The sequence below is a fragment of the Ictidomys tridecemlineatus genome, chromosome 14 (assembly GCF_052094955.1).
Source record: "Ictidomys tridecemlineatus isolate mIctTri1 chromosome 14, mIctTri1.hap1, whole genome shotgun sequence".
NCBI lineage: Eukaryota > Metazoa > Chordata > Mammalia > Rodentia > Sciuridae > Ictidomys > Ictidomys tridecemlineatus.
Window position 1 is genome coordinate 15,759,446 of NC_135490.1, and position 24,479 is coordinate 15,783,924.

Below are 24,479 nucleotides of genomic sequence, written 5' to 3' on the forward strand. Positions count from 1 at the left end.
TATTTTTTTTAAAGAGAGAGTGAGAGAGGAGAGAGAGAGAGAATTTTTAATATTTATTTTTTAGTTCTTGGCGGACACAACATCTTTGTTGGTATGTGGTGCTGAGGATTGAACCCGGGCCGCACGCATGCCAGGCGAGCGCGCTACCGCTTGAGCCACATCCCCAGCCCATTGTGACATTATTTACAATATAGTAAACAACTAACTTTGTTACAGTCATATGTAAAACCATTATCTTGCCAAGGAAATAAGATCTATATATATTACTAAAATAAAAATATGTCAACAATAAAAAATTATGTAATTACAGTTTCTGTATGCCAAGGGCTCATAGTTGAATAAGTTAGATACAGAGATAGATCTAAATAATATAGGCACACAAATGTAATAAGAGCAGTGTTCACAGCAGCAACGAATTCTGTTAGACATTTACCATAGTCCAGGCTCCGTTCTAAGTGCTTATAAGCGTTTTCTTCCAAGTTCAGGGAGGGTAACTTGTACCAAGTTGTGTGGCTCCCGAGTGGTTCAGCCACCGTGTGATGGGCATACACAGGAGGTCAAAGCACACATTTGGTGGTGGTGAGGGGTCCTTTGTTATAGTGTCTGAAGGCCTCACAGAAAGTGCTTTGAGAAGGAGGTTACTGTGAGGAAGAGACAGTGAGGAAGGGCATTCTAGACCAAGGAGAGATGCACACAACAGCACAGAGGCCAGAGATAGCAGAGAGATTGGGGCATCTGAAAAACCGCGGAGAAGGAGGCGTGAGACATAAGGATTCAGAGATGACTAGGGGTCAGAAGGTGTGGCATGACGTGCTATTTGGGGGCCTTGTCCTGGAACAACTGGGGAGAAGATGGAATTTTTAAAGGTGGAAATGACTCAATTTAGAAATGCCCAGGTGTGGGACAAACTGGGGAAAAAAGAGATCAGCTAAAAAAGGATCCCAGTGGTTCCTGTGAGATGTGGTGGGGTCATGGGCCATGGCCAGAGCAGTGGCAGTGGATAGGAGAAGGTGCCACGATCCCCAAGAGAGTTACTAAGTCTGGGATTGTGCAGGGGCACCAGGCTGGGTAATGATGACACAAGGAAGCCTAAGATACTGTTCCAGGATGAAGGGACAGTATTGGAGAGAGACATTAGCAATAGAATTTGGCATCACTGAAAAGACTGGGAACGGAAAGAAGAAAGTGTCTAGGGTGATTCCCAGGCTGGGGCTTAAGAGACTGGGTCCATGTGTGTGTCATTTAGCAGGATCAGGAATAGACAAGAGTCTCCCCTTATCCACAGTTTTATTTTTCCACAGTTTCAATTACCCGTGGTCATCCACAGTCCAAAAATATTAAATGGAAAATCTCCATAAATAAACTATTCATGAGTTTAAAATTGTGCACTATTCTGAATAACATGATGAAATCTCATGCTGTTCCTTTGTGTCCTGCCTGGGATGTGAATAAGATTACTCAACGTGGCCTGTCTGCTAGCACATTTGGTAGCTCAGCCACCAAGAAGTCCCGTGGTTTGAGCTTCAGGATTTGGACTCAGCTGTGTCCTCCAGGAATATGAGAAGAAGCCATGAATGGTACCGCATTGTGTGGTTTGGCTCTGAGTTGTTCTTTTGTGATGATGTCACATGTCCAGATAGGGTCTGCCCTTCAGCCTAGATTCCAGAGTGAAGATACAGTCTGCTTGCATCTGGAACAGAGCCACAGATGTCCCATATCAGCCACCGTATCTGGGCAAGAAATGAACCTTCTCTGAAAGCCACTAATGTTTGAAGGTTGTTTGTTAACTGCTGCGTTAAATCTGGTGAAAGCCAACCGATACAGCTGTGCACCCGGCTTCGTCCCCTTCTTGTCTGCGAGCTCCCTGTGGACCTGGGTTATTTCTCTTTGTGCCATCTGTCCAGTCTGGTCTGATGTCATTTACAAAGTTGACACAGTTCATTGAACTTGGAATAAGTGTGGAAAGGTTCATTTCCTTGTATTAGGGCGGTATTTTCTCACCTTGTGATCCCTCGAACCATCTGTATCAAAGACCATTATGGAACTTGCTAGAAATTTAGAATTTTGAGTCCTACTTGCCGGGCTGCTAAAACAGGGTGATTGAGATGAGGGACCAGGCAGTTCTGAGATGTACTTAAGTTTGGGAACACTGGACTCAAAACTAGCCCAACAACCCTTCATCAGGATATTACTCTCCCCCCACCCAATTCATCTATAACAGATTTTCTCAGACACAGGGCACTCTTTTGTGATATATCAGGATGAATGAACAGATGCCCTCACGCTGGTTGCTTCTGGAGGGGCCAAGGACTGGTCATGTACTTGAGAGAATTTTAGCCAGATTTGATTCAAGGACTATATAAGACTCAATTTGCAATTAAAAAGAATTAGTGCCCCAACTGACATACCTTCTCTGTACTGCTATTCATTGAGATTTTTGGGAAAAGGTAAATTTTAGTTACAAAATTAATACCTAAGTATCTTCTCATGAAATTTAAAAAACATTGCTGATAAGGTCAAGTTCTCCCCAGCATCCGTCCCCAAATCTTCATTACTTCCCATTCACTTTGGGATTCTATCTCCCCAGATTTTTATGTGTGTATTTATCACTAATGTTGATGGCTCATGTGCAAGAATGGTCGGTGCTGATACAGCTGTTGTCTGTTCGGATTGGGTCAGGATCTGTTGAAGTTGTTCAGATCCCCTGTGTGGCTGGCTCATGTTTGAATATCCTCCCCACAGTTTGTACCCGTGGTGAACGTGTGTGTGAACAGTGCTTGCTGTACATACGGTTTTCAGTTTTTTCTATATATCTTGGCATATATCCATTTCAGTATATGTAATTTACTTCCTTTAAAAAATTGCTTCATTGTATTTCATCCTGTAGTTTATTCAGCCATTTCTATAGTCATTTTTATTTTTATGCTATTACAAACAGTGTTGCCAACGATATGTTTTTATAGGCTGCCTTGAGTACCTGTTCAGATGGTTATAAACCAAACACAACAGAGAGAGAGGGGGCGCGGGACATGCTGGGTTATCGTTTTTTTAAAAAGATTTTATATACCACAATTTTATATATTACAAGTTTATATATACAATTTTATATATTACAAGTTTATAAAAAGATTTTATAAACTACTAGGTTTATCATCCAAAGGAATGTTAAATTTGTACTCCCAACAGTTTGTTCTTAGCATTTCCTAATTTATTATTGTCAAACCATTGGGTGAAAATTGGTAACTTTTGTTTTGTGTTCCACAGATTATTAGTAGGTCGAGCATCTTTTTTTTTTTTTAAATGTATATTAGCCATCTGTACTTCTATTTCTTAAATTGTCCATTTTTATCTTCTGCTAGTGTTTCTGTTGGGTTTATCCTTATTGATCTGTTGGAATTTGTTTTTACTTGGATATTTAAATATATATTGCAAATATTTACACAAAATCAATATTTGTCCTTTATGTTTGCTGGTTATCATTTATTAATTTGCCTTTATTGTTGGACTTGTGGTTGTTAATCTTCTATTTATACATTTATTTGTTCTAATTAGTTATACATGACAGCAGAATGCATTTCGATTCACTGTACACAAATAGAGCTCAACTCTTCATTTCTCTGGTTGTACACGATGTAGAGTTGTAACATGTGTGCAGTCATACATGTACCTAGGGTTAGCACGTCCATCTCATTCCTACCATTTCTTTTTTTTTGTGGTTATTATTTTTGATTTTCTCTAGTGTCTGCTTGCCCTTCACCTTTCTTCCTAATAAACTGTTTGAAAGCTATAAGAATTAGGAAATAATTCTCTTAAAATCATACACAGATAACAGCTCTAAGGACCTTTATTAAATAAAATGTGATATATTTATTTGCAGGGGCTTGTAAATATATCCACTTTGGCCACTCTAAAAAACCTGCTTCCCATGTTCTGAATAGATGTTGGTTAGGATATTATTCTCCAAATAATGAAACTGCTACTCTAATAATACCACACATCCTTATACTTCTAATTAATTTGCTCTTGTCAGAAGATGATTTGTTCTCTGCTCCCTAAAGCATGTTAGGCATGTGTGTAATCAGACTCTCATCAGTAGTCCTTGTCCATAAATTGATATAAGCTATCAGCCTCGTTTAACCAGATTTTATTATCATGGGTATAAATAATGTATAGGCAATCTGAGTTTCATATGTGAATTCTGAACACTTATTTGCAATTTATTTATTTGGAGCTCTGCTTTTATTTTTCCATAGAAATAAGTCATTTTTCGGGGCTGATGTTTTAGCTCAGCAATAGAGCTCTTGCTTCGTACATGTGAGGCACTGGGTTCGATCCTCAGCACTATATAAAAATATAAATAAATTAAAAAAAAGAAATGTCAGTGTTTCTAGGTTTTCAGCAAGTCCAAATAAGCTCTCTCTTTCTGTGTGTGTGTGTGTGTGTGTGTGTGTGTGTGTGTGTGTGTGTGTGTGTATTGCTGAGTATCCAACCCAGGCCTTTGCACAAGCTAGGCAAGCACTGAGTTACATCTCTAGCCCTTTTTTATTTTTTATTTTGAGACAGGAGGTTGCTAAATTGCTGAGGCTGGCCTTGAACTTGTGATCCTCCTGCCTTAGGCTCCCAAGTGGCTGGGATCAGAGGTACAGTTGCAGGCAAGCATTCTTTAAATTAACTCTTAATAGTGCTTGGTAAAACACTAAGGATTCTAAACCTAGAAAACATAGCTTATCACATTATTTTTGTGTTCCACTTAGGGATATCAAGGTAGGGGTTAAAAGCCTGATCCTCAGAAGCCCTGAGTGTGGGGGCTGGGAGCAGAGTGTCAACTTCTATACCACCACAATGAAGGGGAATCATGTATTCTTCAGCCTTCTGTATTTAAGAACAAAGGTGATTTGCTCTCACTTATTGTTCTTTAGCTCATACACTCTCTCTTGAAAACCCATGGCTCATGAGGATGATTTACAAGTAGAAAGGGACATTTCCCCATTTGCCCAGTGCTGCTGTCCTCTAGCATTCTGTCGCTATGACAAAATTCCCGAGATAAACAACTTAAAGGAGGAAAGATTTCATTTCTGCTCCTGGTTGCAGAGGTGCCAGTCCATGGTTACTTGGTTCTGCTGATTTTGGGCCCCTGTGGTGAGGCCAGGCAGGGGGTGGTGGAGCAAATCTACTCACCTCAGGGTGACCCAAAAGAGAGAGAGGGAGTCAGAGGGAGGTGACAGGGATAAGATATTATGCCCTCTGAGGACATACCCTCGTGACCTACTTCCTCCCGCTAGGACCCGTCCCCTCAGCTGGGAACTAAGCCTTCAACACAGGAGCCTTGGAGGGACATACCAGATCCAAACTATACAAATTCTTTTCATCGCCTGGTCCAAAAGCAGTTTTTAAGGCTTATTGAGTTGTTCCCACCAACTGTCAAATTTCAAAACGGGCAATGAACGCCACTAACTGCATCAGTTGTAAAATACCACAGTAAGCCACAACCTTAACCTGTCAGTCTGGTCCCTGGGTCCTTTGTGGTTGTCATTTGTGTTGCAGGGATGGTGGAGGTGGCCAGAGAGGAGTGTGCCTTGTTCCTGGATGTCAGCTGTCGGGTGCCCTATTGTCTGCCCCAAGTGTGCCCTTATTCTCTGCCCAGAATAAGTCAAGAGAGCTCAAACCCCAGTGTGTCTGTCAGTCATCTGGGGGAGTTGGTCCAAATGCAGGTCCTCCAGCTGCACTCCAGGGATGGAGCCGTGGGCTGGAATGGCCCAGAACCATCTGCAGCCGTCCACGTGCACCCAGGTGACCTGTGCAGCTGACGGGGACACACACCGCTCTGTTTGCTTGCTGTGTGGTTTTTCTCTAGTGTGAGTCACAAAGACAGTCCTTGTTTATCACTGGCTTCTGAGGGCCAGGCTGACACTCTCAGGGTTTCCAGGAGCAACTTGATGTTCCCAAAGAGGTAACTGGTCACATGAGATGCAGGAGTCTTAAAAGTCCTGAAAGAATTATTTGCTTTTTTAACAAACTGTTTTTATTGGAAATTGACAAATTGTGGTTGTATACGTTTAGGGGGCACAGAGTGATGTTAGGAAGTGAAGTAAGCCAGGCATGGAAAGACAGATACTACATTTCTCACTTATATGTGGAATTTAAACAGTGGAACTCGCAGCAGAGTGGAAGGGTGGTGTGGGGTGGACAGATAATGCCAAAGGAGACAAGGTCTCAGACTGGAGGAATGAGGTGGTTTTTGTTTTGTTTTTTTTTTTTTTTTTTGGGAGTGGGGAAGATTTATTGCATAGCTTGGTAAATATGGTTTATAATAGTTTATTATACATTTCCAAATCGCCAAGAGGATACATTTCAAATGTCCTTATTTTTAAATATGATAAAATCTGAAGTGATGGAAATATTAAATATTAAATAAATAAATATTAAATTGAAAGTTTTTCAATTTAGAAAGTGTAAAAATATTTTCTTTTAGCAAGCAGTTTGTTTCTGAGAAATTTATTCATTGTGTCGTACATTGAATAGTTTGTGTCTTCAAATATTCCTTACAATTTGCTGGGCACAGTGATTCATGCCTGTTTCCCCGTGACTTGGGAGGCTGAGACAGGAGAATCTCAAGTTCCAGGACATCCTCTGCAACTTAGCAAGGCTGTAAGCAACTTAGAGAGACACTGACTCAAAATTAAAAATGAAAAGGACCGGGGATGTGGCTCAGTGGTATTAAAAAAAAAAAAAGTGAATAGTTTGTATCTTTTTAAGAGCTAAAAATGTATAATGAGTGGGAACTTTTTCACATTGCAGGTAGTGTGAGTATCCTGACAATAAACAATGGAGATCTTTGGAAATCAAAATCCAGGTCACTTTGTCAGTTTGTCTAGGATCTTTTTTTTTTTTTTTTTTTTTGGCAGGGGGAGGAGTACCAGGGATTGAACTCAGGGGCACTCAACCACTGACCCACATCCCCAGCCCTATTTTGTATTTTATTTGGAGACAGGGTCTCACTGAGTTGCTTAGTGCCTCACCATTGCTGAGGCTGGCTTTGAACTTGTGATTCTCCTGTCTCAGCCTCCCGAGCTTCTGGGATTACAGGTGTGTGCCACCACACCCAGCTTGTCTAGTTTCTTTTTACCTGCTGACGGCCCACCAGGACTTACCTGAAGCTGGGATGCAAAGAATTTGTCAGTGGAAAGTTGGGCAGTTAATGCATCTGCCTCGTTAGGACATTTTGAAGAAATGACTTGACGGTCAACCACTGACAGAGGTATTCACTGGGGCATTCAATAATATATGTCATTTTCTATGTAATTTTAAATTAAAATAAAAATTTGATGAAAAAACTTAATCAAGATCATAATTAGTATTTTTTGAGAATTACTTGTTTTTTTTTTCCCTACATTTATTTCAGGATTTGATGTTCTCCTTGGTGGCCCCCTTTATAGAATTCACAGACGTGTGTCTTATAGATCCTTTTACCCCAGCTCATGCTATAATGGGCCTCTGTTAACAGCCAGAGAGAACATATGTGGTATCATCTGGTCAGGATTTATGTCCTGTATTCCAGCTCTTCAGATTTTCTTTGTGATACCAAACTCATGTTTATTTGGTGTTTTTCAAGAGGCAGGTGCTTGTTGGAGGTCTTTTGCTTTGGTGAAATTTATGTGGGGCATGCATTTTCTTATACAAAGTAATGCAAAATTCTTTTTAATATTTCCTGTGTTATTTTAGCTTAACTTACAACATGGTTTTTATGTGTTTCAGAATGATTATATTTGCCTGGAAGATTTTTTTTCCCCTTCACACATGCAGATTGAATAAATGACTAATACTATTGGAAGAAAAAAGAATATTGTTTCAATTGATTGACCACTTGCATAACTCCTGAGAAGAGAAGAAAATTATCATAGTGCTCTTACTTTAATCAAGAACAGTCTTTTTATTTTATGTCTCATTTGTAAGATTTAGTCCTAGATATTATATATTTTAATACGATATATAGGAAATACCCAGAAGTGACTTTTAAATTAAGGGACATATAGACAGAGCAAACTCAGGTGAGAAGACACTTACATTCTCATGATTCCCGTCTTGAATTCACATTTAGCCCTTGTCAAAGTGCTGAGTGATTTGTTTCTTAACAATTTACAGTGGTTTTAATTTTTTTTTTCAGTAGGTAGTGGAACTTTCAAAGTAACTAAGGACACTAAGATACTTTGCAAAGCAGTTCTAGGGAAATAAGATTGATGCTTAGTTTTCATTTATGTAACTTCTTTCCAAGACTTCTGCTAAAGTTTCAAGTTTTTTTCAAAATAATTTTTTAGTTGTTGATGGACCTTTATTTTATTTATTTATATGTGATGCTGAGAATCGAACCCTGTGCCTCACACATGCTAGGCAAGTGCTCTACCACTGAGCTACAAACCTAACCCTCAGATTTTTTTTTTTTTTTTTTGTACTAGGGATTGAACCTAGAGGCACTCTACCAGTGAGCTATATTCCTAGCCCTTTTTATTTTTTTATTGAGAAACAAGACCTTGCTGAATTGCTGAGGCTGGCCTTAAACTTGTGATCCTCCTGTCTCAGCCTCCCTAGCTGCTGGGATTACAGGTGTGTGCTACTATTCCTGACTCAAAGCTTTTTTGAGGTTTCTGAGCTTATAAGGATTCAGCAAAGACACTCATCTATATAATTTGGTTATTAATTTATGTATGTATGTATGTATGTATGTATGTACGTACATATGTATGTTTTGCTATTTTGCTTAGGTTGACCTTGGATTCCTGGTCTTAAATTACAGCTGGGAGTAGAGGTTGCTTGCCACCTGGTAGCAAAAGCATTTGTTGAACACCTACGTGAGCTTACAGTCCTGCCTGCTTTTTGTGGGTCTTGTTTTGATTATTCTCAAATACCTGGCCTCTTCCTTTTTTAAAAGACTACATAGAAGCAGCGTTTATGAATGTGATTTATTTAAAGTCTGCTTGATTCCCTGCAAGGGGTCCTAATATGCTGCACTGACTGAAAGTTCTTTGACTCTTCAGCCTTCCCTCTGGTCACAGAGCGTTTTCAAGTGCTGTCTGCATGTGACACTCCAGTGTCCTGTCTGGAGTCTGGAACTCATAAGCAGCTGTGGTCAAAGGCTACATGATGTTGATTTTTATTTTTTAAATATCAATCTTTAATAGCGTCTTTTTCCTTTATGAATTTTAAATATTATCGGAAGCACGCGGGTCCAGAGCCCTAGGAAGGCAAAACAGGTCATGAATAGGCAAAGAAGAAAGGTGAAGTGAAAGCTTGGGTCACCAGGACCATGCATTTGCTGACAAAGGTCTCGCCCATCTGTCACGGCCAATTGTGAAAGGGTGGGAAAGGCGGAGGAGGATATATTGTTCATTAGTATTTGGTTGTTAATTTTCTTGTAAATTCTTTCTTATAGCTCTCCAACTCTTTAGCCACCTGAAGGAGCTGTGAGGAAAACTTGGTCCCTGTGTCTTATGTTTGTTTTATGGGAGGCTGAATTATAAATGAAGGCTCAGCCTCCTAGCTCCTAACTTTCTATATCACATTGCAAAAACAAAAAACAAAAACAAAATAAACAGCAACAAACAAACAAAAAAAAAAAACCCAAGCAGCTATCAACATTTGTAAAGAGCCCTAATGCCTTATGAATTCAGAGTCCTGCCCTGGGCAGGCACAGATCCCAGACAGTGGGACATAGTCTTTGTATGTGGTCAGAAGAGAGTTGAAATGGCTCCAAGATGAGGGAATGGAAGGAGCCTTTAACTATAAAGCCTGTTAAAGGCAGGCTTTCATGTCCTTTCCACTGGGTCCCATGCACGTCCACTGAAGCCACCACCGAGGTGATGTTGTGGCTCTTCTTTGGAGCCCCCTGTCACCTCCCATTAGGCCATCTGCCATGACTGCAGGTTGGAGGAGCAGCACAATGTCCATTTCCCTTGTCCCGGGGGGGCTGCTTTCAGGAACCAGGCTGAGTGGATAGACAGCAGCTGGTGGGGAGATGGGGTGGACCTCTGGGGGCTTTCATTGTGCTCACATGTTAAATACAGGCTGGCCGGCGGCAGGGTCTGGTGACAACGGGCGAGGGTTGGCTCTCTTTTTGCCCCTGTTGTCTTATCCTCCTGGTTCACTTTCTGCTTTTCCCTTTGGTTTTGGTGCTAAACTTTAGGATTAAAGGTCTGCACTGCCCATGACCTCTTGTCTCCTGGCTCTTTTTTGGCTTCTCTACTCTTGAGAGACTTTCTGTCCCAATTTTGCTTGACGCTGTTACTGTCTTTTGGGGGTATCTGCCCAGTTGGCCTGTCAGGGGAATGGGGGCTGACACGGACACCCCTCCTGCCCAAGGCCCCCCCCCCCCCCCCCCGTAGCTTGTCCACTTGTTTACATGTAGGCACTGTCAGGTATATTTTCCAAGGGAAAAATGCACAATAGGATTTGAATCATCCTCCTTCTGGCAAGGAAAAGTGAAAGAATGAATAGTTTTGTTTTTAGGCAATAGAAATTTCTTAATTATAATGGGAAGTCTTAATTATAGTAGAGGAGCACAGTGTATTTGCATGAGCTGCACTAACAGGGACCGGCCTAGGTGGAAAGGCAGATTACATGTTGGTCTTGTGATTATCTCATTAGCAACTCATTGGCACTTGAAAGCCGCAGAAGTGTGTCTAGGGGAAAATAGGAGTGCAGACTCACCGAGTTTTATGAAATAGATGCAGAAATAATTACATGTTTGTATGCATCTTTCTAGGTCTGCATCAGTTTCCTTTGGCTGTTGGAACAAGCATACTTGAAACTCGGTGGCTTAAAACAACAGATTTATTCTCTTATGGTTCCAGAGGCAGGAAGTCAGAAAGGAGTCTTAGGGTCTCAAATCGAGGTGCCAGCAGGACTGCGGCACTTGCGGAGACTCGGTTTTTTTGCCTTTTCCAGCTGCATTCCTTGGCTCAGGGGCAGGCCTACATCTTCAAAGCCCAGGGCGGAGCATCTTTTCTCTCCAGTCCATCTTTCTGTGCATCTGTCACATAACTTTCTCCTTCTGTTTTCTCAGGACACTTTGGTGGCACTTAGGGACCAACTTAGATAATCCTGGATAGGCCTGCCGTGTCCAGATTTTCAAAGTCTTGTGTCATATTAGGTGATATTCACAAGTACCAGGGATTGGGACATAGACGTCTTTGCTGGGGGCAGTGATATTCCTGCACTGCTGTGGGCAGGGTGTGGGGGGTAATGTAAGAGAGAGTTTGAGGTTTAAATTCTCTAGTTCTGTCCTCTGAGCTGGCCTCCAGGATGGCTATATCCCAATACCAATGAGCACTTCTAATGTTTAGGTCTTGGATCTAAATTATATTCTTCACTAATAGGAACCAGGTGTTTTGTGTTTAAAAGAAATGGCTCATTCTGAAATCGAACCTCTATCTCTTACCCTGCACAAAACTCCAAGTGGATCAAGGACCTAAGCATCACACTAAAGACCCTGCGCCTACTAGAAGAAAAAGTAGTCCCAAATCTTCATCATGTTGGCTTAGGAACCCATTTCCTCAAAAAGACTCAAAGCACAGAAAGTAAAATCAAGAATCAATAGGTAGGATGGTTTCTGACTAAAAAACTTCTTTACAGCAAAAGAAACAATCAAGAATGTGAACAGAGAACCTACAGAAAGGGATCTGCCCCTCAGATACAGCATTAATCTCCATGATATACAAAGAATTAAAAAATCTTAACACCTAAAAACAAAACAAAACAAAACAAAACAAAAACCCAAATAATCCTCCAAATCAATAAATGGGCAAAGGAATTGAACAAGAGCACTTAACAGAAGAAGGAATACGAATGGTAAAATATATGAAAAAATGTGGAACACCTCTAGCAATTAGAGAAATGCAAATTAGTATACTATAGTGACGCAGTCACATCAGTGTTTATAGCAGCTCAATTCATAATAGCTAGACTATGGAACCAACCTAGGTGTCTCTTAATAGATGAATAGATAAAAAATATGGTATATATACTCAATAGAATATTACTCAGTTTTAAAGAAGAGTACAATTATGGCCTTTGCCAGTAAATGGTGGGAGTTGAGGAATATCATGCTAAGCAAAATAAGCCAATCCCACAAAACCAAAGGCTGAATGTTTTTTCTAATATGCAGATGCTAATTCACAATAATGAGGGGGCACTAGGGAAGAATAGCATTAGATTAGATAGAGGAAAGTATTGGGAGAGGAGGGGAGGGGATGTAGAGACAGGAAAGTTAGTAGAATGAAACAGACATTATTACTATATATATATATATATGAATGACTACATGACCAATATGATTCTGCAACATGTACACTCAGAAAAATTAGAAATTATATCCCATCTATGTATGATATATCAAAGTGCATAAATGTATTCTACTTCCATGCATAACTAATTTAAACAAATAAAAAATTAAAAAAAAACTATACTGAGATTTCATTCCAGTCAGAATGGAAAATTATCAAGAATATAAGCAACAATAAATATTGTTGAAAATGTGAGGAACAAAGGTATTCTCATGCATTGCTGATGGGACTGCAAATGTTGTAACCACTATGAAAAGCAGTATGGAGATTCCTTAGAAAACTTGGAATGGACCCACCATCTTACACAGTTATTCCACTACTTTGTCTATATACAAGGGACCTAAAATCAGCATACTACAGTGATGCAGCCACATCAATGTTTATAGCAGCTCAGTTCACAGTAGAGAAGCTATGGAACCACCTTAGGTATCTTGCAACAGATGAATGGATAAAGAAAATGTGGTGTATATATACACAATGGAATATTACTCAGCCATAAGCAAGAATGAAAATAATGACATTTGCTGGTAATTGGATGATAGTGGAGAATATCATGCTAAGTGAAATAAGCCAGTTCCCAAAAACCAAAGGTCAAATGTTCTCTCTGATATGTGGGTGCTAACCCACAACAAAGGAGGGTGGGGAGGGGAAGAATAGAAGTTCATTGGATTAGACAGCAGGTAATGAAGGGAAGGATGGCAGCAGGGGAATAGGAAGGACAGTAGAATTAATCGGACACAACTTTCCTATCCTTGTTCTTGGACACATGACCAGGGTAACTTTGTATCAGGTACAATCACAAGAATAGATCCTAATTAGAATAAGTTAAATTCCATGTGTGTTTAATATGCCAAAATACATCCTACTGTCATACACAACTAAAAAGAACAAATAAAAATATGGCCCATTCTAAGATGAGTGAAAAATACCAGAGAAGCTTGGAGCATCCTGTTGGATCAGAAGTACAGATGTGCTCAGAGAATAGTGGGCATCTGTCACAAAGACACAGAGGCCAGCTGAAGGGGCTCCCACTAGCCCAAACTGGGCAGCTTCCATGCTGAAATCAAAATGATGAAAGTCGTGAATTATAATCCATTGAACAATGTAGTAGATTCAGCTCATATTGATAAAAATAAATTCATAAGTTGAAAATTTGGTAAGGAACAGGATATTCATATAATTTCTGAGTATCTTGCCACAGCATGGTGATTAATTACATCGAGAGACAGTTTGACAGTGCAAAAGCGTGACCGATCAAAGCAAATCTGATCAGTCACAGAACAAATCGAGATCGCGTGCCACCTGCTAGGAAGCAAAGAGCAGAATAGCATGACTTCTGTGATACTCCTGTCAAGGATGCATGATCTGAATTGGATCACCAGGAAACAGATAAGCCCAAGTTGAAGAGCATTCTAAAAATCAGGGGCATGTAATTTTCAAAAAATACAATAGCCATGAAAATTAAGGTATAAGATGTAATGTAGTAGCAGGATCTAAATAACCAGTTGGAAGTTTTATCCTTCGCCATTGGAGGGTTTGGTTAGGCAGTCCTTAGTGGATGCTGACTTAACTATTTTGATCTTTCTTGGGCTAACTGTAATCCTAGGCCAGTTGTAACTCACATTTATATCTCCTGTCTTCCAGAGTGCTGCCTTCTGTAAATTGGGCTGGGGCTGGGGGTGGAGGTGTGAAGCTAAGCATTTTAACATCTGCATATGAACACTACTAACCTGCACGGAATCCCGTCTCCTGTTAATCTGGTGTCCTTATTAGAGATGTTCTTTGAAAAATCTCTTCAGTTGTTTGAACATGGTGGCACTTGCCTCTAATCCCAGCTACTTGGGAGGGTGATGCAGGAGGGCCTCAATTTTAAGGTCAGCCTGGGCAACAAAGTGAGGCCTTGTCCCCCAACCCCCGACTATAAAAGGTCTAGGGACATAGCTCGATAAAATAAAAGTCTGCTCTTTGACCTGGGGAATGGAGGTGGGATTTGGGGAGCTAACTGCTTGATGACCACGTCTTTGAAAGAGTCTTTCTTTTTCCTTACTTCCCAAGTTTACCAGGTGCCTCCGTTTCCTTGGCTGTGAGTATCCTGTGGTCTGGAGTAGATCAGCTTTGCTTTCTCTACATTTTCCTGGGGTCAGTTATCATTAGGCCATTTGCTCACAAAATGTCGTCCTGTGTCTCTTCTTCTCTTGATTGTGGGTTTGAGCATTTGTAAGAAAATCTTTTTACTATGCTTTTAACAGTTTTGGAAGAGAACAAATGTAGATGAGTCTATTTTGCCATTTTACTCATAAATAAGCGATTTTCAAACTTTTTTTTTTTTTTTTTTTGGCACGGACGCTTTCCTCCGCAATAAAACTGATACAGTACCTGGATATATAAAAGAGAAATGGGCCTTCATGGTTGAAAGGTAGTGTGAGACTGAGGGAGCAGGAATCCTGCTTAGTCTCCCTGAGTGGATCTTTCCAGCCACCCATCTCTGAATCTTGTGGGTTTGGGCTAGAATTGAATAATTCACCACCTTTTCTAACTTTGCATCTCTTCCAACCCATGTTCCCAGTGTGGACAGGTGCAGGGGGACACCCCGCCCCACCCTTGACTTAAGTTACCTGTTGATCCAGACAGCTTCCCTTTTGCCCTCACGCACTGCCTTCACCTTCTGCCCTAATGTGTTAGTTTACAGGGACTGCAGACAAGTGGCTTACCCTCCAGGTGTCTGCAGGTTGTTTCTCCTGTTCTTAAGAGGATATCAGACCTAATGGATTGGACCCGCTCTGGTGACCTCATTTACCTTAATTATCTCTTTAAAGAGCCTGTTACCAGATGCAGTCACATCGGAGATCCTCGGGGTTAGGACTTGAGCATGCGCACCCTGGGGTGGGGGACACATGGCAGCCTGTAGTGCCTGACCCTTGCATTTGAGGGGATCCATGCACCCTGTCCGGTTTCTGGCTTCTGCTGGGTGATGGGGGCAGATGGGATTCAGCAGGATCAAGTGTGGAATGTGAATATTGGAATTAAGTGTTCGTTTTGAGGGAGTTGTGAAATATTATTTTCATAGTCTTTAATTTAGCTTTTAATCTTTTCTGGCCCAAAGCTGTTTATAATACTCTACTGATTGATTTAGAGGCTCTCAAATCCTCTGAACATCATTTTGAAATTGAAATAATTAGAAAACCAAAGAGCAGACTTCCAGCCCTGCCCCCCACCCACCCTTCCCGCCTCTGGGCCCATCCTTCCCTTTTCTCAAATCAACTGAAACTTATTTGTCCTCCTGAAATTTGCAGGTAACACTCTGCTTTGTCCTCTTGATTTTTCTTTTCATTTTTTTTTTGTAACTAATGAAAAAAATCATTTTACATTCGTCGTGTTTCTCTTGTGTATAAAATTGGTGATTATCATCAGGAACATGTTGTGAGTTGGAGAGTGTCAGTGAAATTCTTTGTCATTTTGAAAAGGGATGTCATAGGTAAGGGTGAGGTTTTATTTGTCCCGTCCACTTAACGGTGGGCTTGTGTCTGTCTGTACAGGGTATGTGTTGGAGATCATGCCAGTATTTATAGTCTTACCACAAGGGGAAAGTTGGGCGTGTTTGCTTCTTGTGAAGTATCTGTGGTGGTAGTTCAGTGTGAAAAAAATCCCTGTGTTTCAGAATTAGAGGGGACCTTAGAGATACATTTAATATAGGTCGAGTAGCTCTTCTTTGTAACGCTTGGGACCAGAAATATTTTGGAATTTGAATATTTTTGGATCTTGGAATATTTTCATACATACACACACAGACAGATACAGGAAGATAGATAGGACCTCAAGATTTGTAGACCTCACATTAACATTTAGGTTTCATATGTATCTTATATACATGGGCTGAAGGTAATTTTCAAACGCTCTTGCATTTTGACTATGACCTGTCAGAAGATGAGGTTTGGGTGTGAAATTTTCTTCTCGTAGCCTCCTGCCAGTGCCCCAAACATTTCGAATTTCAGATTTTCAGTTATCAGCAGGGAATCCGAAGTCCAAAGATGAAGCATTTGTGTGAGATTGTGTGAGAGTATCAAAACTAGGATTTAAATCCAGATCAGGTGCCTGGGGTCCAGATCAGTTCATTTTTGATTTTTTTTTTCTTTCCTCTTTTTGGTGCTGGGATTGGACTCAGGGCATTGTGCCTGCTAGGTATGCCCACCAAGCTGCATACCCAGGCCCATTCCATGCTTATGAGATTTATGTTCTTAAAATGGCAAACACAAAGAACATATTTCATTCCATTAGTAGTACAGAATGAAAATGTAGTGCCGAGTTATGTGGGACTTTCATCAAGTTGATTGTTTCAAGTATAATTTTTCAAAGACCTGCAAAAAGTATTGCAGAGATGTGTGAAGATTTACAAGACTTGGCAGGGGAAGAGCAAGCTATATTAGCAGGGCTCACCGCTGTAAGAATAACTCATGTAAGCAGAATGAATTTTATTTTGTTTAGCGAGGCAGGCAAATATTATTCATGCTTTGATTTGGGCCTGAATGTTGGCAATGTAGGGTTCCTTGTGGTTTCCAAATACAGAGTGCTTTGTTAGCATGGAGACTGTTAGTGTATTTTCCTCCTAGATAGATCAGCCCTTCAAAAAGTGATTCTCTTCTGCAAGAGTGCTTTAAATCCTGCTTCCTTCTCTCTCCAACTTTAGCACCTGCAAGACTAGTTAATATGCAGGGTGTGAGCTGAGGATTAGCATTTATCTTTTATTTTATTTTTTGGGTACTGGGGATTGAACCCAGGGGTACTTTACCACTGAGCTACATCTCCAGCCATGGTTATTTTTAAATTTTGAGACTGTGTCTTGCTAAGTTGCTGAAGCTGGCCTTGAACTTGTAATCCTTCTGTCTCAACCCCACAAGTCACCAGGATTACAAGTGTGTTCACTCACTGGGCCTGGATTGTGTGTAGCTTTTTAGGAATATGGAGTCTCTGGCTCCCTCTCAGAGTGACTCAGTCGCTAGCTTAACAAGATTTCCAAGTGATTCTCATAAACAATAAAGTATGAGAAACATTGGTTTAGAGCTGTGATTCACAAAATATGGTTCCTGGACCAGCAACACCAATGTCACCTGTAAAACTGTTAGACAGTTGCACTAAGAATATAGTAGAATTCAGTAGACCACTGTGGATCTATTCCTGAGGGTGCACCTCAGGAGCAGGGTCTTAAAGTGCTGTGGGGGATGCTCATTCATGTAAAGTTTGAGAATCACTCTAGAGCAAGGTGTTTCAGTTTGGACCATAACCCTTGGGAGAGGTGTACTTTTAATTATGACCCAATACACACACACACACACACGCACGCACGCACGCACGCACGCACACGCACACTCTCACACACACGTGCACGCAATTTAGAAATTTTATAAGACAATGTTTATTTTACTGTATACTCTCTACTCTCTACTCTGGTATTTTCAATTTTATCCTGTTAAATGTGTGTACATTAATATATATTGGTTCAAGAATACCAAAATCTATGGATGCTCAGGCCCCTTCTGTCAAATGGCATAATCTTATAATACTTAATATAATATAAATAGTATGTAAATAGTCATTATAGTCTGTATTTAGAGAATAAAGGCAAGGAAAAATTCTGCACAGTTTCAGTGCAGGTACAACCATTTTTCTATGTATTTCCGATCCATGGTTGATGGACTCTGGATGGAGTCAATCAAGGGCTGACTCTATGTTGGCTACCAAAATATTAAATTTCTTTAATAACAAAATTTAGTGGTAAGTCTGTTTACTGCTCACATTTTAAACTAGGGATGAGTATGAATGACGTCTCAAGAGATCTTCCATAACTGTCATATAACGTTGCAAACAATGGAGATAAAGTTATAGCTACTAATACTGGGATTTGTTGTTGATTTAAAAAAAATATTTTTTAGTTGTAGTTGGACACAATACCTTTATTTTATTTACTTATTTTTATGTGGTATTGAGGATCGAACCCAGGGCCTCACGAGTGTTAGGCGAGTGCTTACCGCTGAGCCACAACCCAGCCCTGTTGTTGATGTTTATATTTGAAAAAGCAACTGCTGAATTTCATTAGCAGTGAGAATAAAGGTGTGATTTTTTTCCCCTCTCTCATCCAAATGTGAAAGTGTAAGATCTGTTGATGGGCCCTCTGTAGACCTGAAGTTAAGAACTCGCTCAGGAAGAAGCTGTCTTCAGAGAGCAGTGCTCACACTTTAAATCCAGACTCTAAAAGACAACAGATGGTCTTCTTGGAATTGCTTAAAACTTTTGCTTCTGAGAGGGTATTCCTTTCCTCTGCTCTAGCACCACAGTAATGAATGTCTTCTTCAACATGTTCCTTTCTGTTGCTTTAGTGAGGTCTTGGGAGGTTACCTGGAAGCCCATGCCCAAGATGCCAATGACGTTCCTTCTCTGTTCTCCCTTATGTCCGTACATACACCCAGTGTCTCAAGCTACACTCCTGGGAGTCATCCTCAGCATCACGGGTTCTGGATTTAGACTTCATGGATTTGGGTTGGGGATTCATGGACTTTTGGAGCATTTCATGAGAGATCCTGTGTTTTACATTGGGAAGATTTTTGTGTTTGGTGCCGGCCATTGAGCCCAGGGCTCCTGCCTGCTAGGCCAGTGTCCTACCGGCTGAGCTGCGTCCCTAGCCCTGTGTGTTGCATTGGAACTCTGCCTTGCAGGGTGTAAATGGAGAGTGAATATTTTCCATTATAATTATCTTCAATTTCTCCCACTCCCTCATTCCTTCAAATCCAGTTGATCAGAAAATTATATAGATTTGTATGTAAGATATTTAATTCCTCCTCTTTGGCCTGTTTCTGGTGTCATCACCCTGTTCTGAGTGTCCATAGTGTCTCATTCAGACTCCTTACTAGTGTCTCCACTTTAAAAATGCAAATGAATCATCCTATTAAGGCCCTTCATGACTTTCCATGAGGTTTTGATTAAAATACCCTTTCCGCTCCTTGCCTGACACACCGTGTGTTGTTTGGTCCCTACTTCTCTGCGCATTGCTCTTCTCCCTGTCCATCTTGCCCACTGTCTGGCTCTTCTGTGGCTACCTGGGCCTTTTCTCCTCTGAGCAGTCTCCTTCCCCACCTTCAGGCTGTGCCTGTGGCCCTTCCTTTGCTTGGTGGGATATTGCCATCCCCCCCAGCCTCTGGTTCTCCACTCGGTAGGTCTTAGCTCCTACCTGGGGTGGGAGCCCCTTGGCCAAGTTCCTCTTTTACCAGTCCGAAGCTCCCCAAACATGTCAAAAAATTCACTTTTCCCTCTCTGTTGGGGAAAAAGATAATCAGCCTGTTTTTTTTTAGCTTCCTAAAGCTAAGAAGAATGTGCACCTTTTCCAGAAAGATGAATTTTGCACATTGTGGACATTACGCAATTGTAGAGCTATTTTAAGAAATTGCTATCTTGAAATTGTGTAGGCTAGCTCTCTGATGATGACCCTGCCTGCCATGCGATGACGAAGTGGAACTTCTCCCTGTTCCTAGCCATCTCAGCTCCAGTCAGAGAAGTCATATAAGATTTTCTTCTCGAAGTTACTTGGTTGCTTATAGAAACCTCATGCCTGTCCCCCCTGCTAAGCCCCATGAATTTGCTGGTCAGTGACGAGGAAAGACGTCTCATAACCAGAAAGTAGAGAGAGTGTGGGTGAGGTCTGGATCCTGGGTATGTTTGAGTTCAGAATAAAAAGGCAGAATGGCTCTCTGATTGGTGTAGTTCAGATATCTTTGTGCTTTTAAATTTCTTCCTTATCTTTAACTGGTCCTAGATCAGAGAGAAGGGGCCACTCTGGATAGTTGGCCTTTGACTAGAGCAGCCAGGAAGGAGGCCTTAGGAATTCAGAATCCTAATATGAACTGCTTTCACTGTCACTTCTGTAGTTTTTCTTTCAAATAAGGGGCTTTTAGGAATTATGAAGGACACTGGGCAGATGTTCAAATTCAGGACAGCATAATGGGATGCTTGGCAGTTCAGTTTGGGCACGGTTTGGCTGAGTGGCCTTTCTGATTATTAAAAAAAGTGATCTCTTCTGGGGAGAGACTACTTTTTTTGTTAGTGTCTTTAACAGAACCCACTCAGAAATATTTTTGTTATGAACTGGGTAATTGTAATCACGTGGGAAACGATACATTTAAAAATAAAATATAGTTTTCTAATCGTTCAAAAACAAACTTGATTTTTAAAACATCTACTGTAAATCTGCCCCACAACCAAGACAAACTCTTTGCATTTTCCTTATTCCCCTATGTTCATAGGTGTGACTTTTTTTCTAGAGTTGTAATCACAGAGGTCTAGTTTTGTATGCTAATTTTCCCTGTTGTACTTTTTTTTTTTTGTCTTTTGAGTGTGATATAGATTCTATCAAAGGTGGGCTGTGTGTGTGCTTGATCGTGCTCCTGTGAGTTTGTTTTACGACGTACTTTTGTGATACATTTTTAATGTCATCTTTTTTTTGTTCTCAATTTTCAGGCAGAGACGTTCGTTTGGGTTAACAGTGCATCAGCACATTCCCAGAGTGTTGCCAAGGCCAAATACGAATTTTTATTTGGCAGATCTGAAGAGAAGACTCCAGATACTAGTAAGTATTTCCCAACCTACTCCCCCAGTTAAAAGAACACAGTGCTTCTGATTTCTGAGTGCGTTTTTCTCCATTTGTGTTATTTTCTTGTCTCAGTGAAACCTGTTTGCTCTAATTATTCATCAAAGCAATATTCCCAACGTGTAGAGTTCAGAGATATTGGATATAATTTTTTTAGCTTGTTCTTGGTGATTTTAAGTCATTTTCTTTGTTTGAAGACTGCTCAGCTTCTGATATTTAAAATTTCAGGAATTAACTAATTCTCATAAGGTTATCCTTTTCCATAGTTATCATTGTTTATCTATCACTATATTTTTTTAATATTTATTTTTTAGTTGTAATTGGACACAATACCTTTATTTCACTTATTTGTTTTTATGTGGTGCTGAGGATCGAACCCAGGGTCTTACAATGTGAGGCTAGCACTCTACCGCTGAGCCACAACCCCAGCCCCATCACTATATTTTTTGATACTAATTTTCAGCTACCATTGAGTATTATTAAGAAACATTTCTACAATTATTTTCAGATAGTGTAAGTCTTAACTTTGTGGCTATCCTAGCTCTTGGTTAAAACAATACTGGTGTAGTCTGGTAATCACATTCTGGTATTTTAGAATTTAAAGCACTATCCTTCAGTTAGAAATAAGTACATTTAGAAAAAGTGGAACTATTACTAGTGATAGTAACTGTACTAACTGTTTTACTAGATTATTTATGATGTGCTACAGACTTTGCTGAGGACTTTGCATGCAGTATCTCATTTGATCCTCACAATTGTCTTACACATTGGTACTATCTGCATTTTCCAGATGAGGAGGCTGAAATAATACCTTACCATCAGAGTCACTCATCAGTGGAGCCAGGCCTTTACTCAGGCCTGCCTGACCCCACAGTTCACACTTTTAGTCACTTCAGGTAATGCATTTTTGAAGGTGTTTTCCTAAAAAGAGGAACATCAGACTTATAAATACCTTTATCAAATTTTCAGAGCATTTGGGTGTGTCCTTTGGAAGGCTGATGGGAACAGGGATGTGAGCGTACCTTGGGGTGTAGATGGGAAAGTGCTGATGCACACGGGTAAGAGCTGATGCACATGGGTAAGAGCCTGGGCTCTGAGCTTGACTTCCTGAGCTTGAGTCTGGCCTTGTAACTTGCAAGCCGTGCGACCTCGTGTAAATTATCCAACTTCAGTTTTCTCATCCGTAACATGGGTTTTGGTGACACATGTCTCAGAGTTCTTCTGGAGATTTGTTAAGTTGATATGTGAAGATCTCAGAGCCATGCTTGGTAGATAACAAGTACTGTGAAAGTCTTTCTTTCCTTTGTTATTTGTGATGATGATGATGACGATGGTGGTGGTGGTGGTGTCCCTGACCTTTGAGGCTGATGTTTAGAAACACAACCCTGATTTTCCTTAGCTGTGTCATTATCTGACCTGGATTTCTGTTTTTGGTGGACAAGGAATCTGACCTTCAGTGCTCGCTGTTTCAGTTGAAAAAAGCCAAATAATAGCTGTACATTCCATCTTAGATATTACTTGGGATTATATAGTAACCTCATAATATTTGGGGATGCTAAGAAGGCAACATAACCATTTAGTAATTTCTTTTAGCTTAAAATGAATATTTATCATACTTCAGTAGCTGGGATCCCTTAGATAAAGTATAAAACAGCTAAAATTATTTTAAAAACTCATTCAGCTTGTATCATAGTGTCCCAATTGAGAGGGGAATGTGTTCCATTATAGGTCTACAGTGCTTGTCGTGTGGCGTAGCCATTTGTGTTCTTTATCCTGTGGCCTAAATACCTGACTATTCTGGGCTTGCAGTTTGGGGCACTGAATACCTAGCCACTATTTCTTAGACAGAGCATACTGATTATAGTCATGCCAAGAAGGTTTAAAACTCTTTGGCATAGTCTTAACTTAGAGTGCCATGTTGTGATTTTGTCCTGGTTAAGGTTTTTTTTTTTTTTTTTGCCTGTGATAAAACACAGTTTTTATCTAGCTATGTAGAGACAACATCATGTCTCTATAGTGCTCTGTCTTATTACTGGGGAGATTGATTCTTTTTTACTCATAGGCTTTGAGTAGTCTTTCCTGCATTGCCAACTCAGTATGTCATACTGAGGCAAATCAAAATGCCATTTTAAAATTTGTTTCCTATTTTCTTGGTGAACGTGGGTGATGGTAGTTGTTTCCTGGTGTGATGTTGTTCTGCAAGTGTTAATGTGTTCATGCATTCACAAAGCAGGTACATTTAATGAGCACGTGTTACATGCTAGTCACATGTGTGGGGTACTAGGAGGGGACAAAGAAGTACAGGGTGTGGTTCTTGCCTGGTATTTGCTTATTTTGTGATTGAGAAGAAGCAGTGTGTTGACAAACGACCAGAGGGAAAGAATGCGCACTTTTAGCTGGGCTGATGGTGGCTTCATGGAGAAGGTGGAGGGTGACCTTGTCTTAAAGGATGCCTAGAACTTAGATGAATAGAGCTTTGGGGATGGCATTTTATGTATGTTGAGGGAATGGCAGGAGCAAGGGTGTAGTGGCAGGAAGTATAAATTAGTTGAGGAGCTGAAAGACTTCTCGCATGGTGGGTTGCAGGCATTATTGGTGAGAGATGAGCTCAGAAATATTGCAATTTAGAAAAGAGTCATGTCACATAGGGCTTTCTAGAGCAGGGTGCATTTTGTCCAGGTAGGTGTGGCGAAATGTCTGAACTAGTGTTTAAGGGAGACAAATCAAGAGGGCTTGATCTGAAAACTGGAACAGGGGCAGCGGAAGCTATTGCTGACCATAGGATGGGAGCTAGATGCAAGTTTCTATGGACTTCTGGAACAAAACTCTTCATATCTCACAAAGAAATGATGCACCTTTTAATCCTTTCAAATATGTTCCTAAAGTTCCTTTGTATGGGACATTTGTCCGTCATCTGAACCCTTTCCAGACTCAGAAGACCACAGAGGAATGTAGTAGAGGAAACAGGAAAGTGTTCCTGTTGGAATTTGAGTGCTATACATACTTCTTCCAACAGATTTTTTTTTTGGGGGGGGCAGGGAAATAGATTAAATGAGCACTGGAAGCTGTCACCAGGCTTTTGATGGTTTTGGATGTTAGTTGTTCCTGCAACTTTAATGCTCTTTCTTGACAGTGCCTTAAACTGTCCCATCTTTTGAAGAAATGGAAATCCTGATGGTCACTGTTGAATGCTGCCCAGCAGGCAGCCTGATAGCCTAGTAGTGGTGTGGTCAGGTTAGGAGAGGTTAGTTGGTTAATGATCCCCAGGGACACCAACGAAACTGCTGCTGATGTAGAGAGACAGGGCTTACACTTTGCCTCTGAGCAGGGATTGAACATGAGATGTGGGTGGCAGGTTCTAGGGAAAACAGTTCAGGATGCTTTGCAAGCTGTTGCTTAGTCGGGGCTTCAGTGACCAAGGGCAGGGCGTATTGGCTGAGGTCTGGGAGAACCCCATGATCACTGGGAAGAGTCACTTAGCTGGCAACAAAGCTCTGCATTCTCATGATCCA

General features: G+C 40.7%; 1 protein-coding gene and 1 long non-coding RNA gene across 4 annotated transcripts in view; one reads left to right on the forward strand and one right to left on the reverse strand.

Annotated features, from left to right (window-relative positions):
- Psd3 (pleckstrin and Sec7 domain containing 3) overlaps positions 1-24,479 on the forward strand; it is a 550,748-nt gene that overhangs the window by 200,104 nt on the left and 326,165 nt on the right. For all 3 annotated transcript variants that reach the window (XM_078030945.1, XM_078030943.1, XM_078030944.1), the window contains one exon: positions 20,838-20,946. In XM_078030945.1, coding sequence (XP_077887071.1) covers positions 20,838-20,946 — 109 coding nt within the window. The remainder of the gene's footprint in view (positions 1-20,837; positions 20,947-24,479) is intronic.
- On the reverse strand, positions 13,161-15,078 carry LOC144370577 (uncharacterized). The gene is made up of 2 exons (XR_013430491.1): positions 14,951-15,078; positions 13,161-13,392 (listed from the first exon to the last, which is right to left on the reverse strand). It is a non-coding gene; the product is annotated as an uncharacterized LOC144370577 (long non-coding RNA).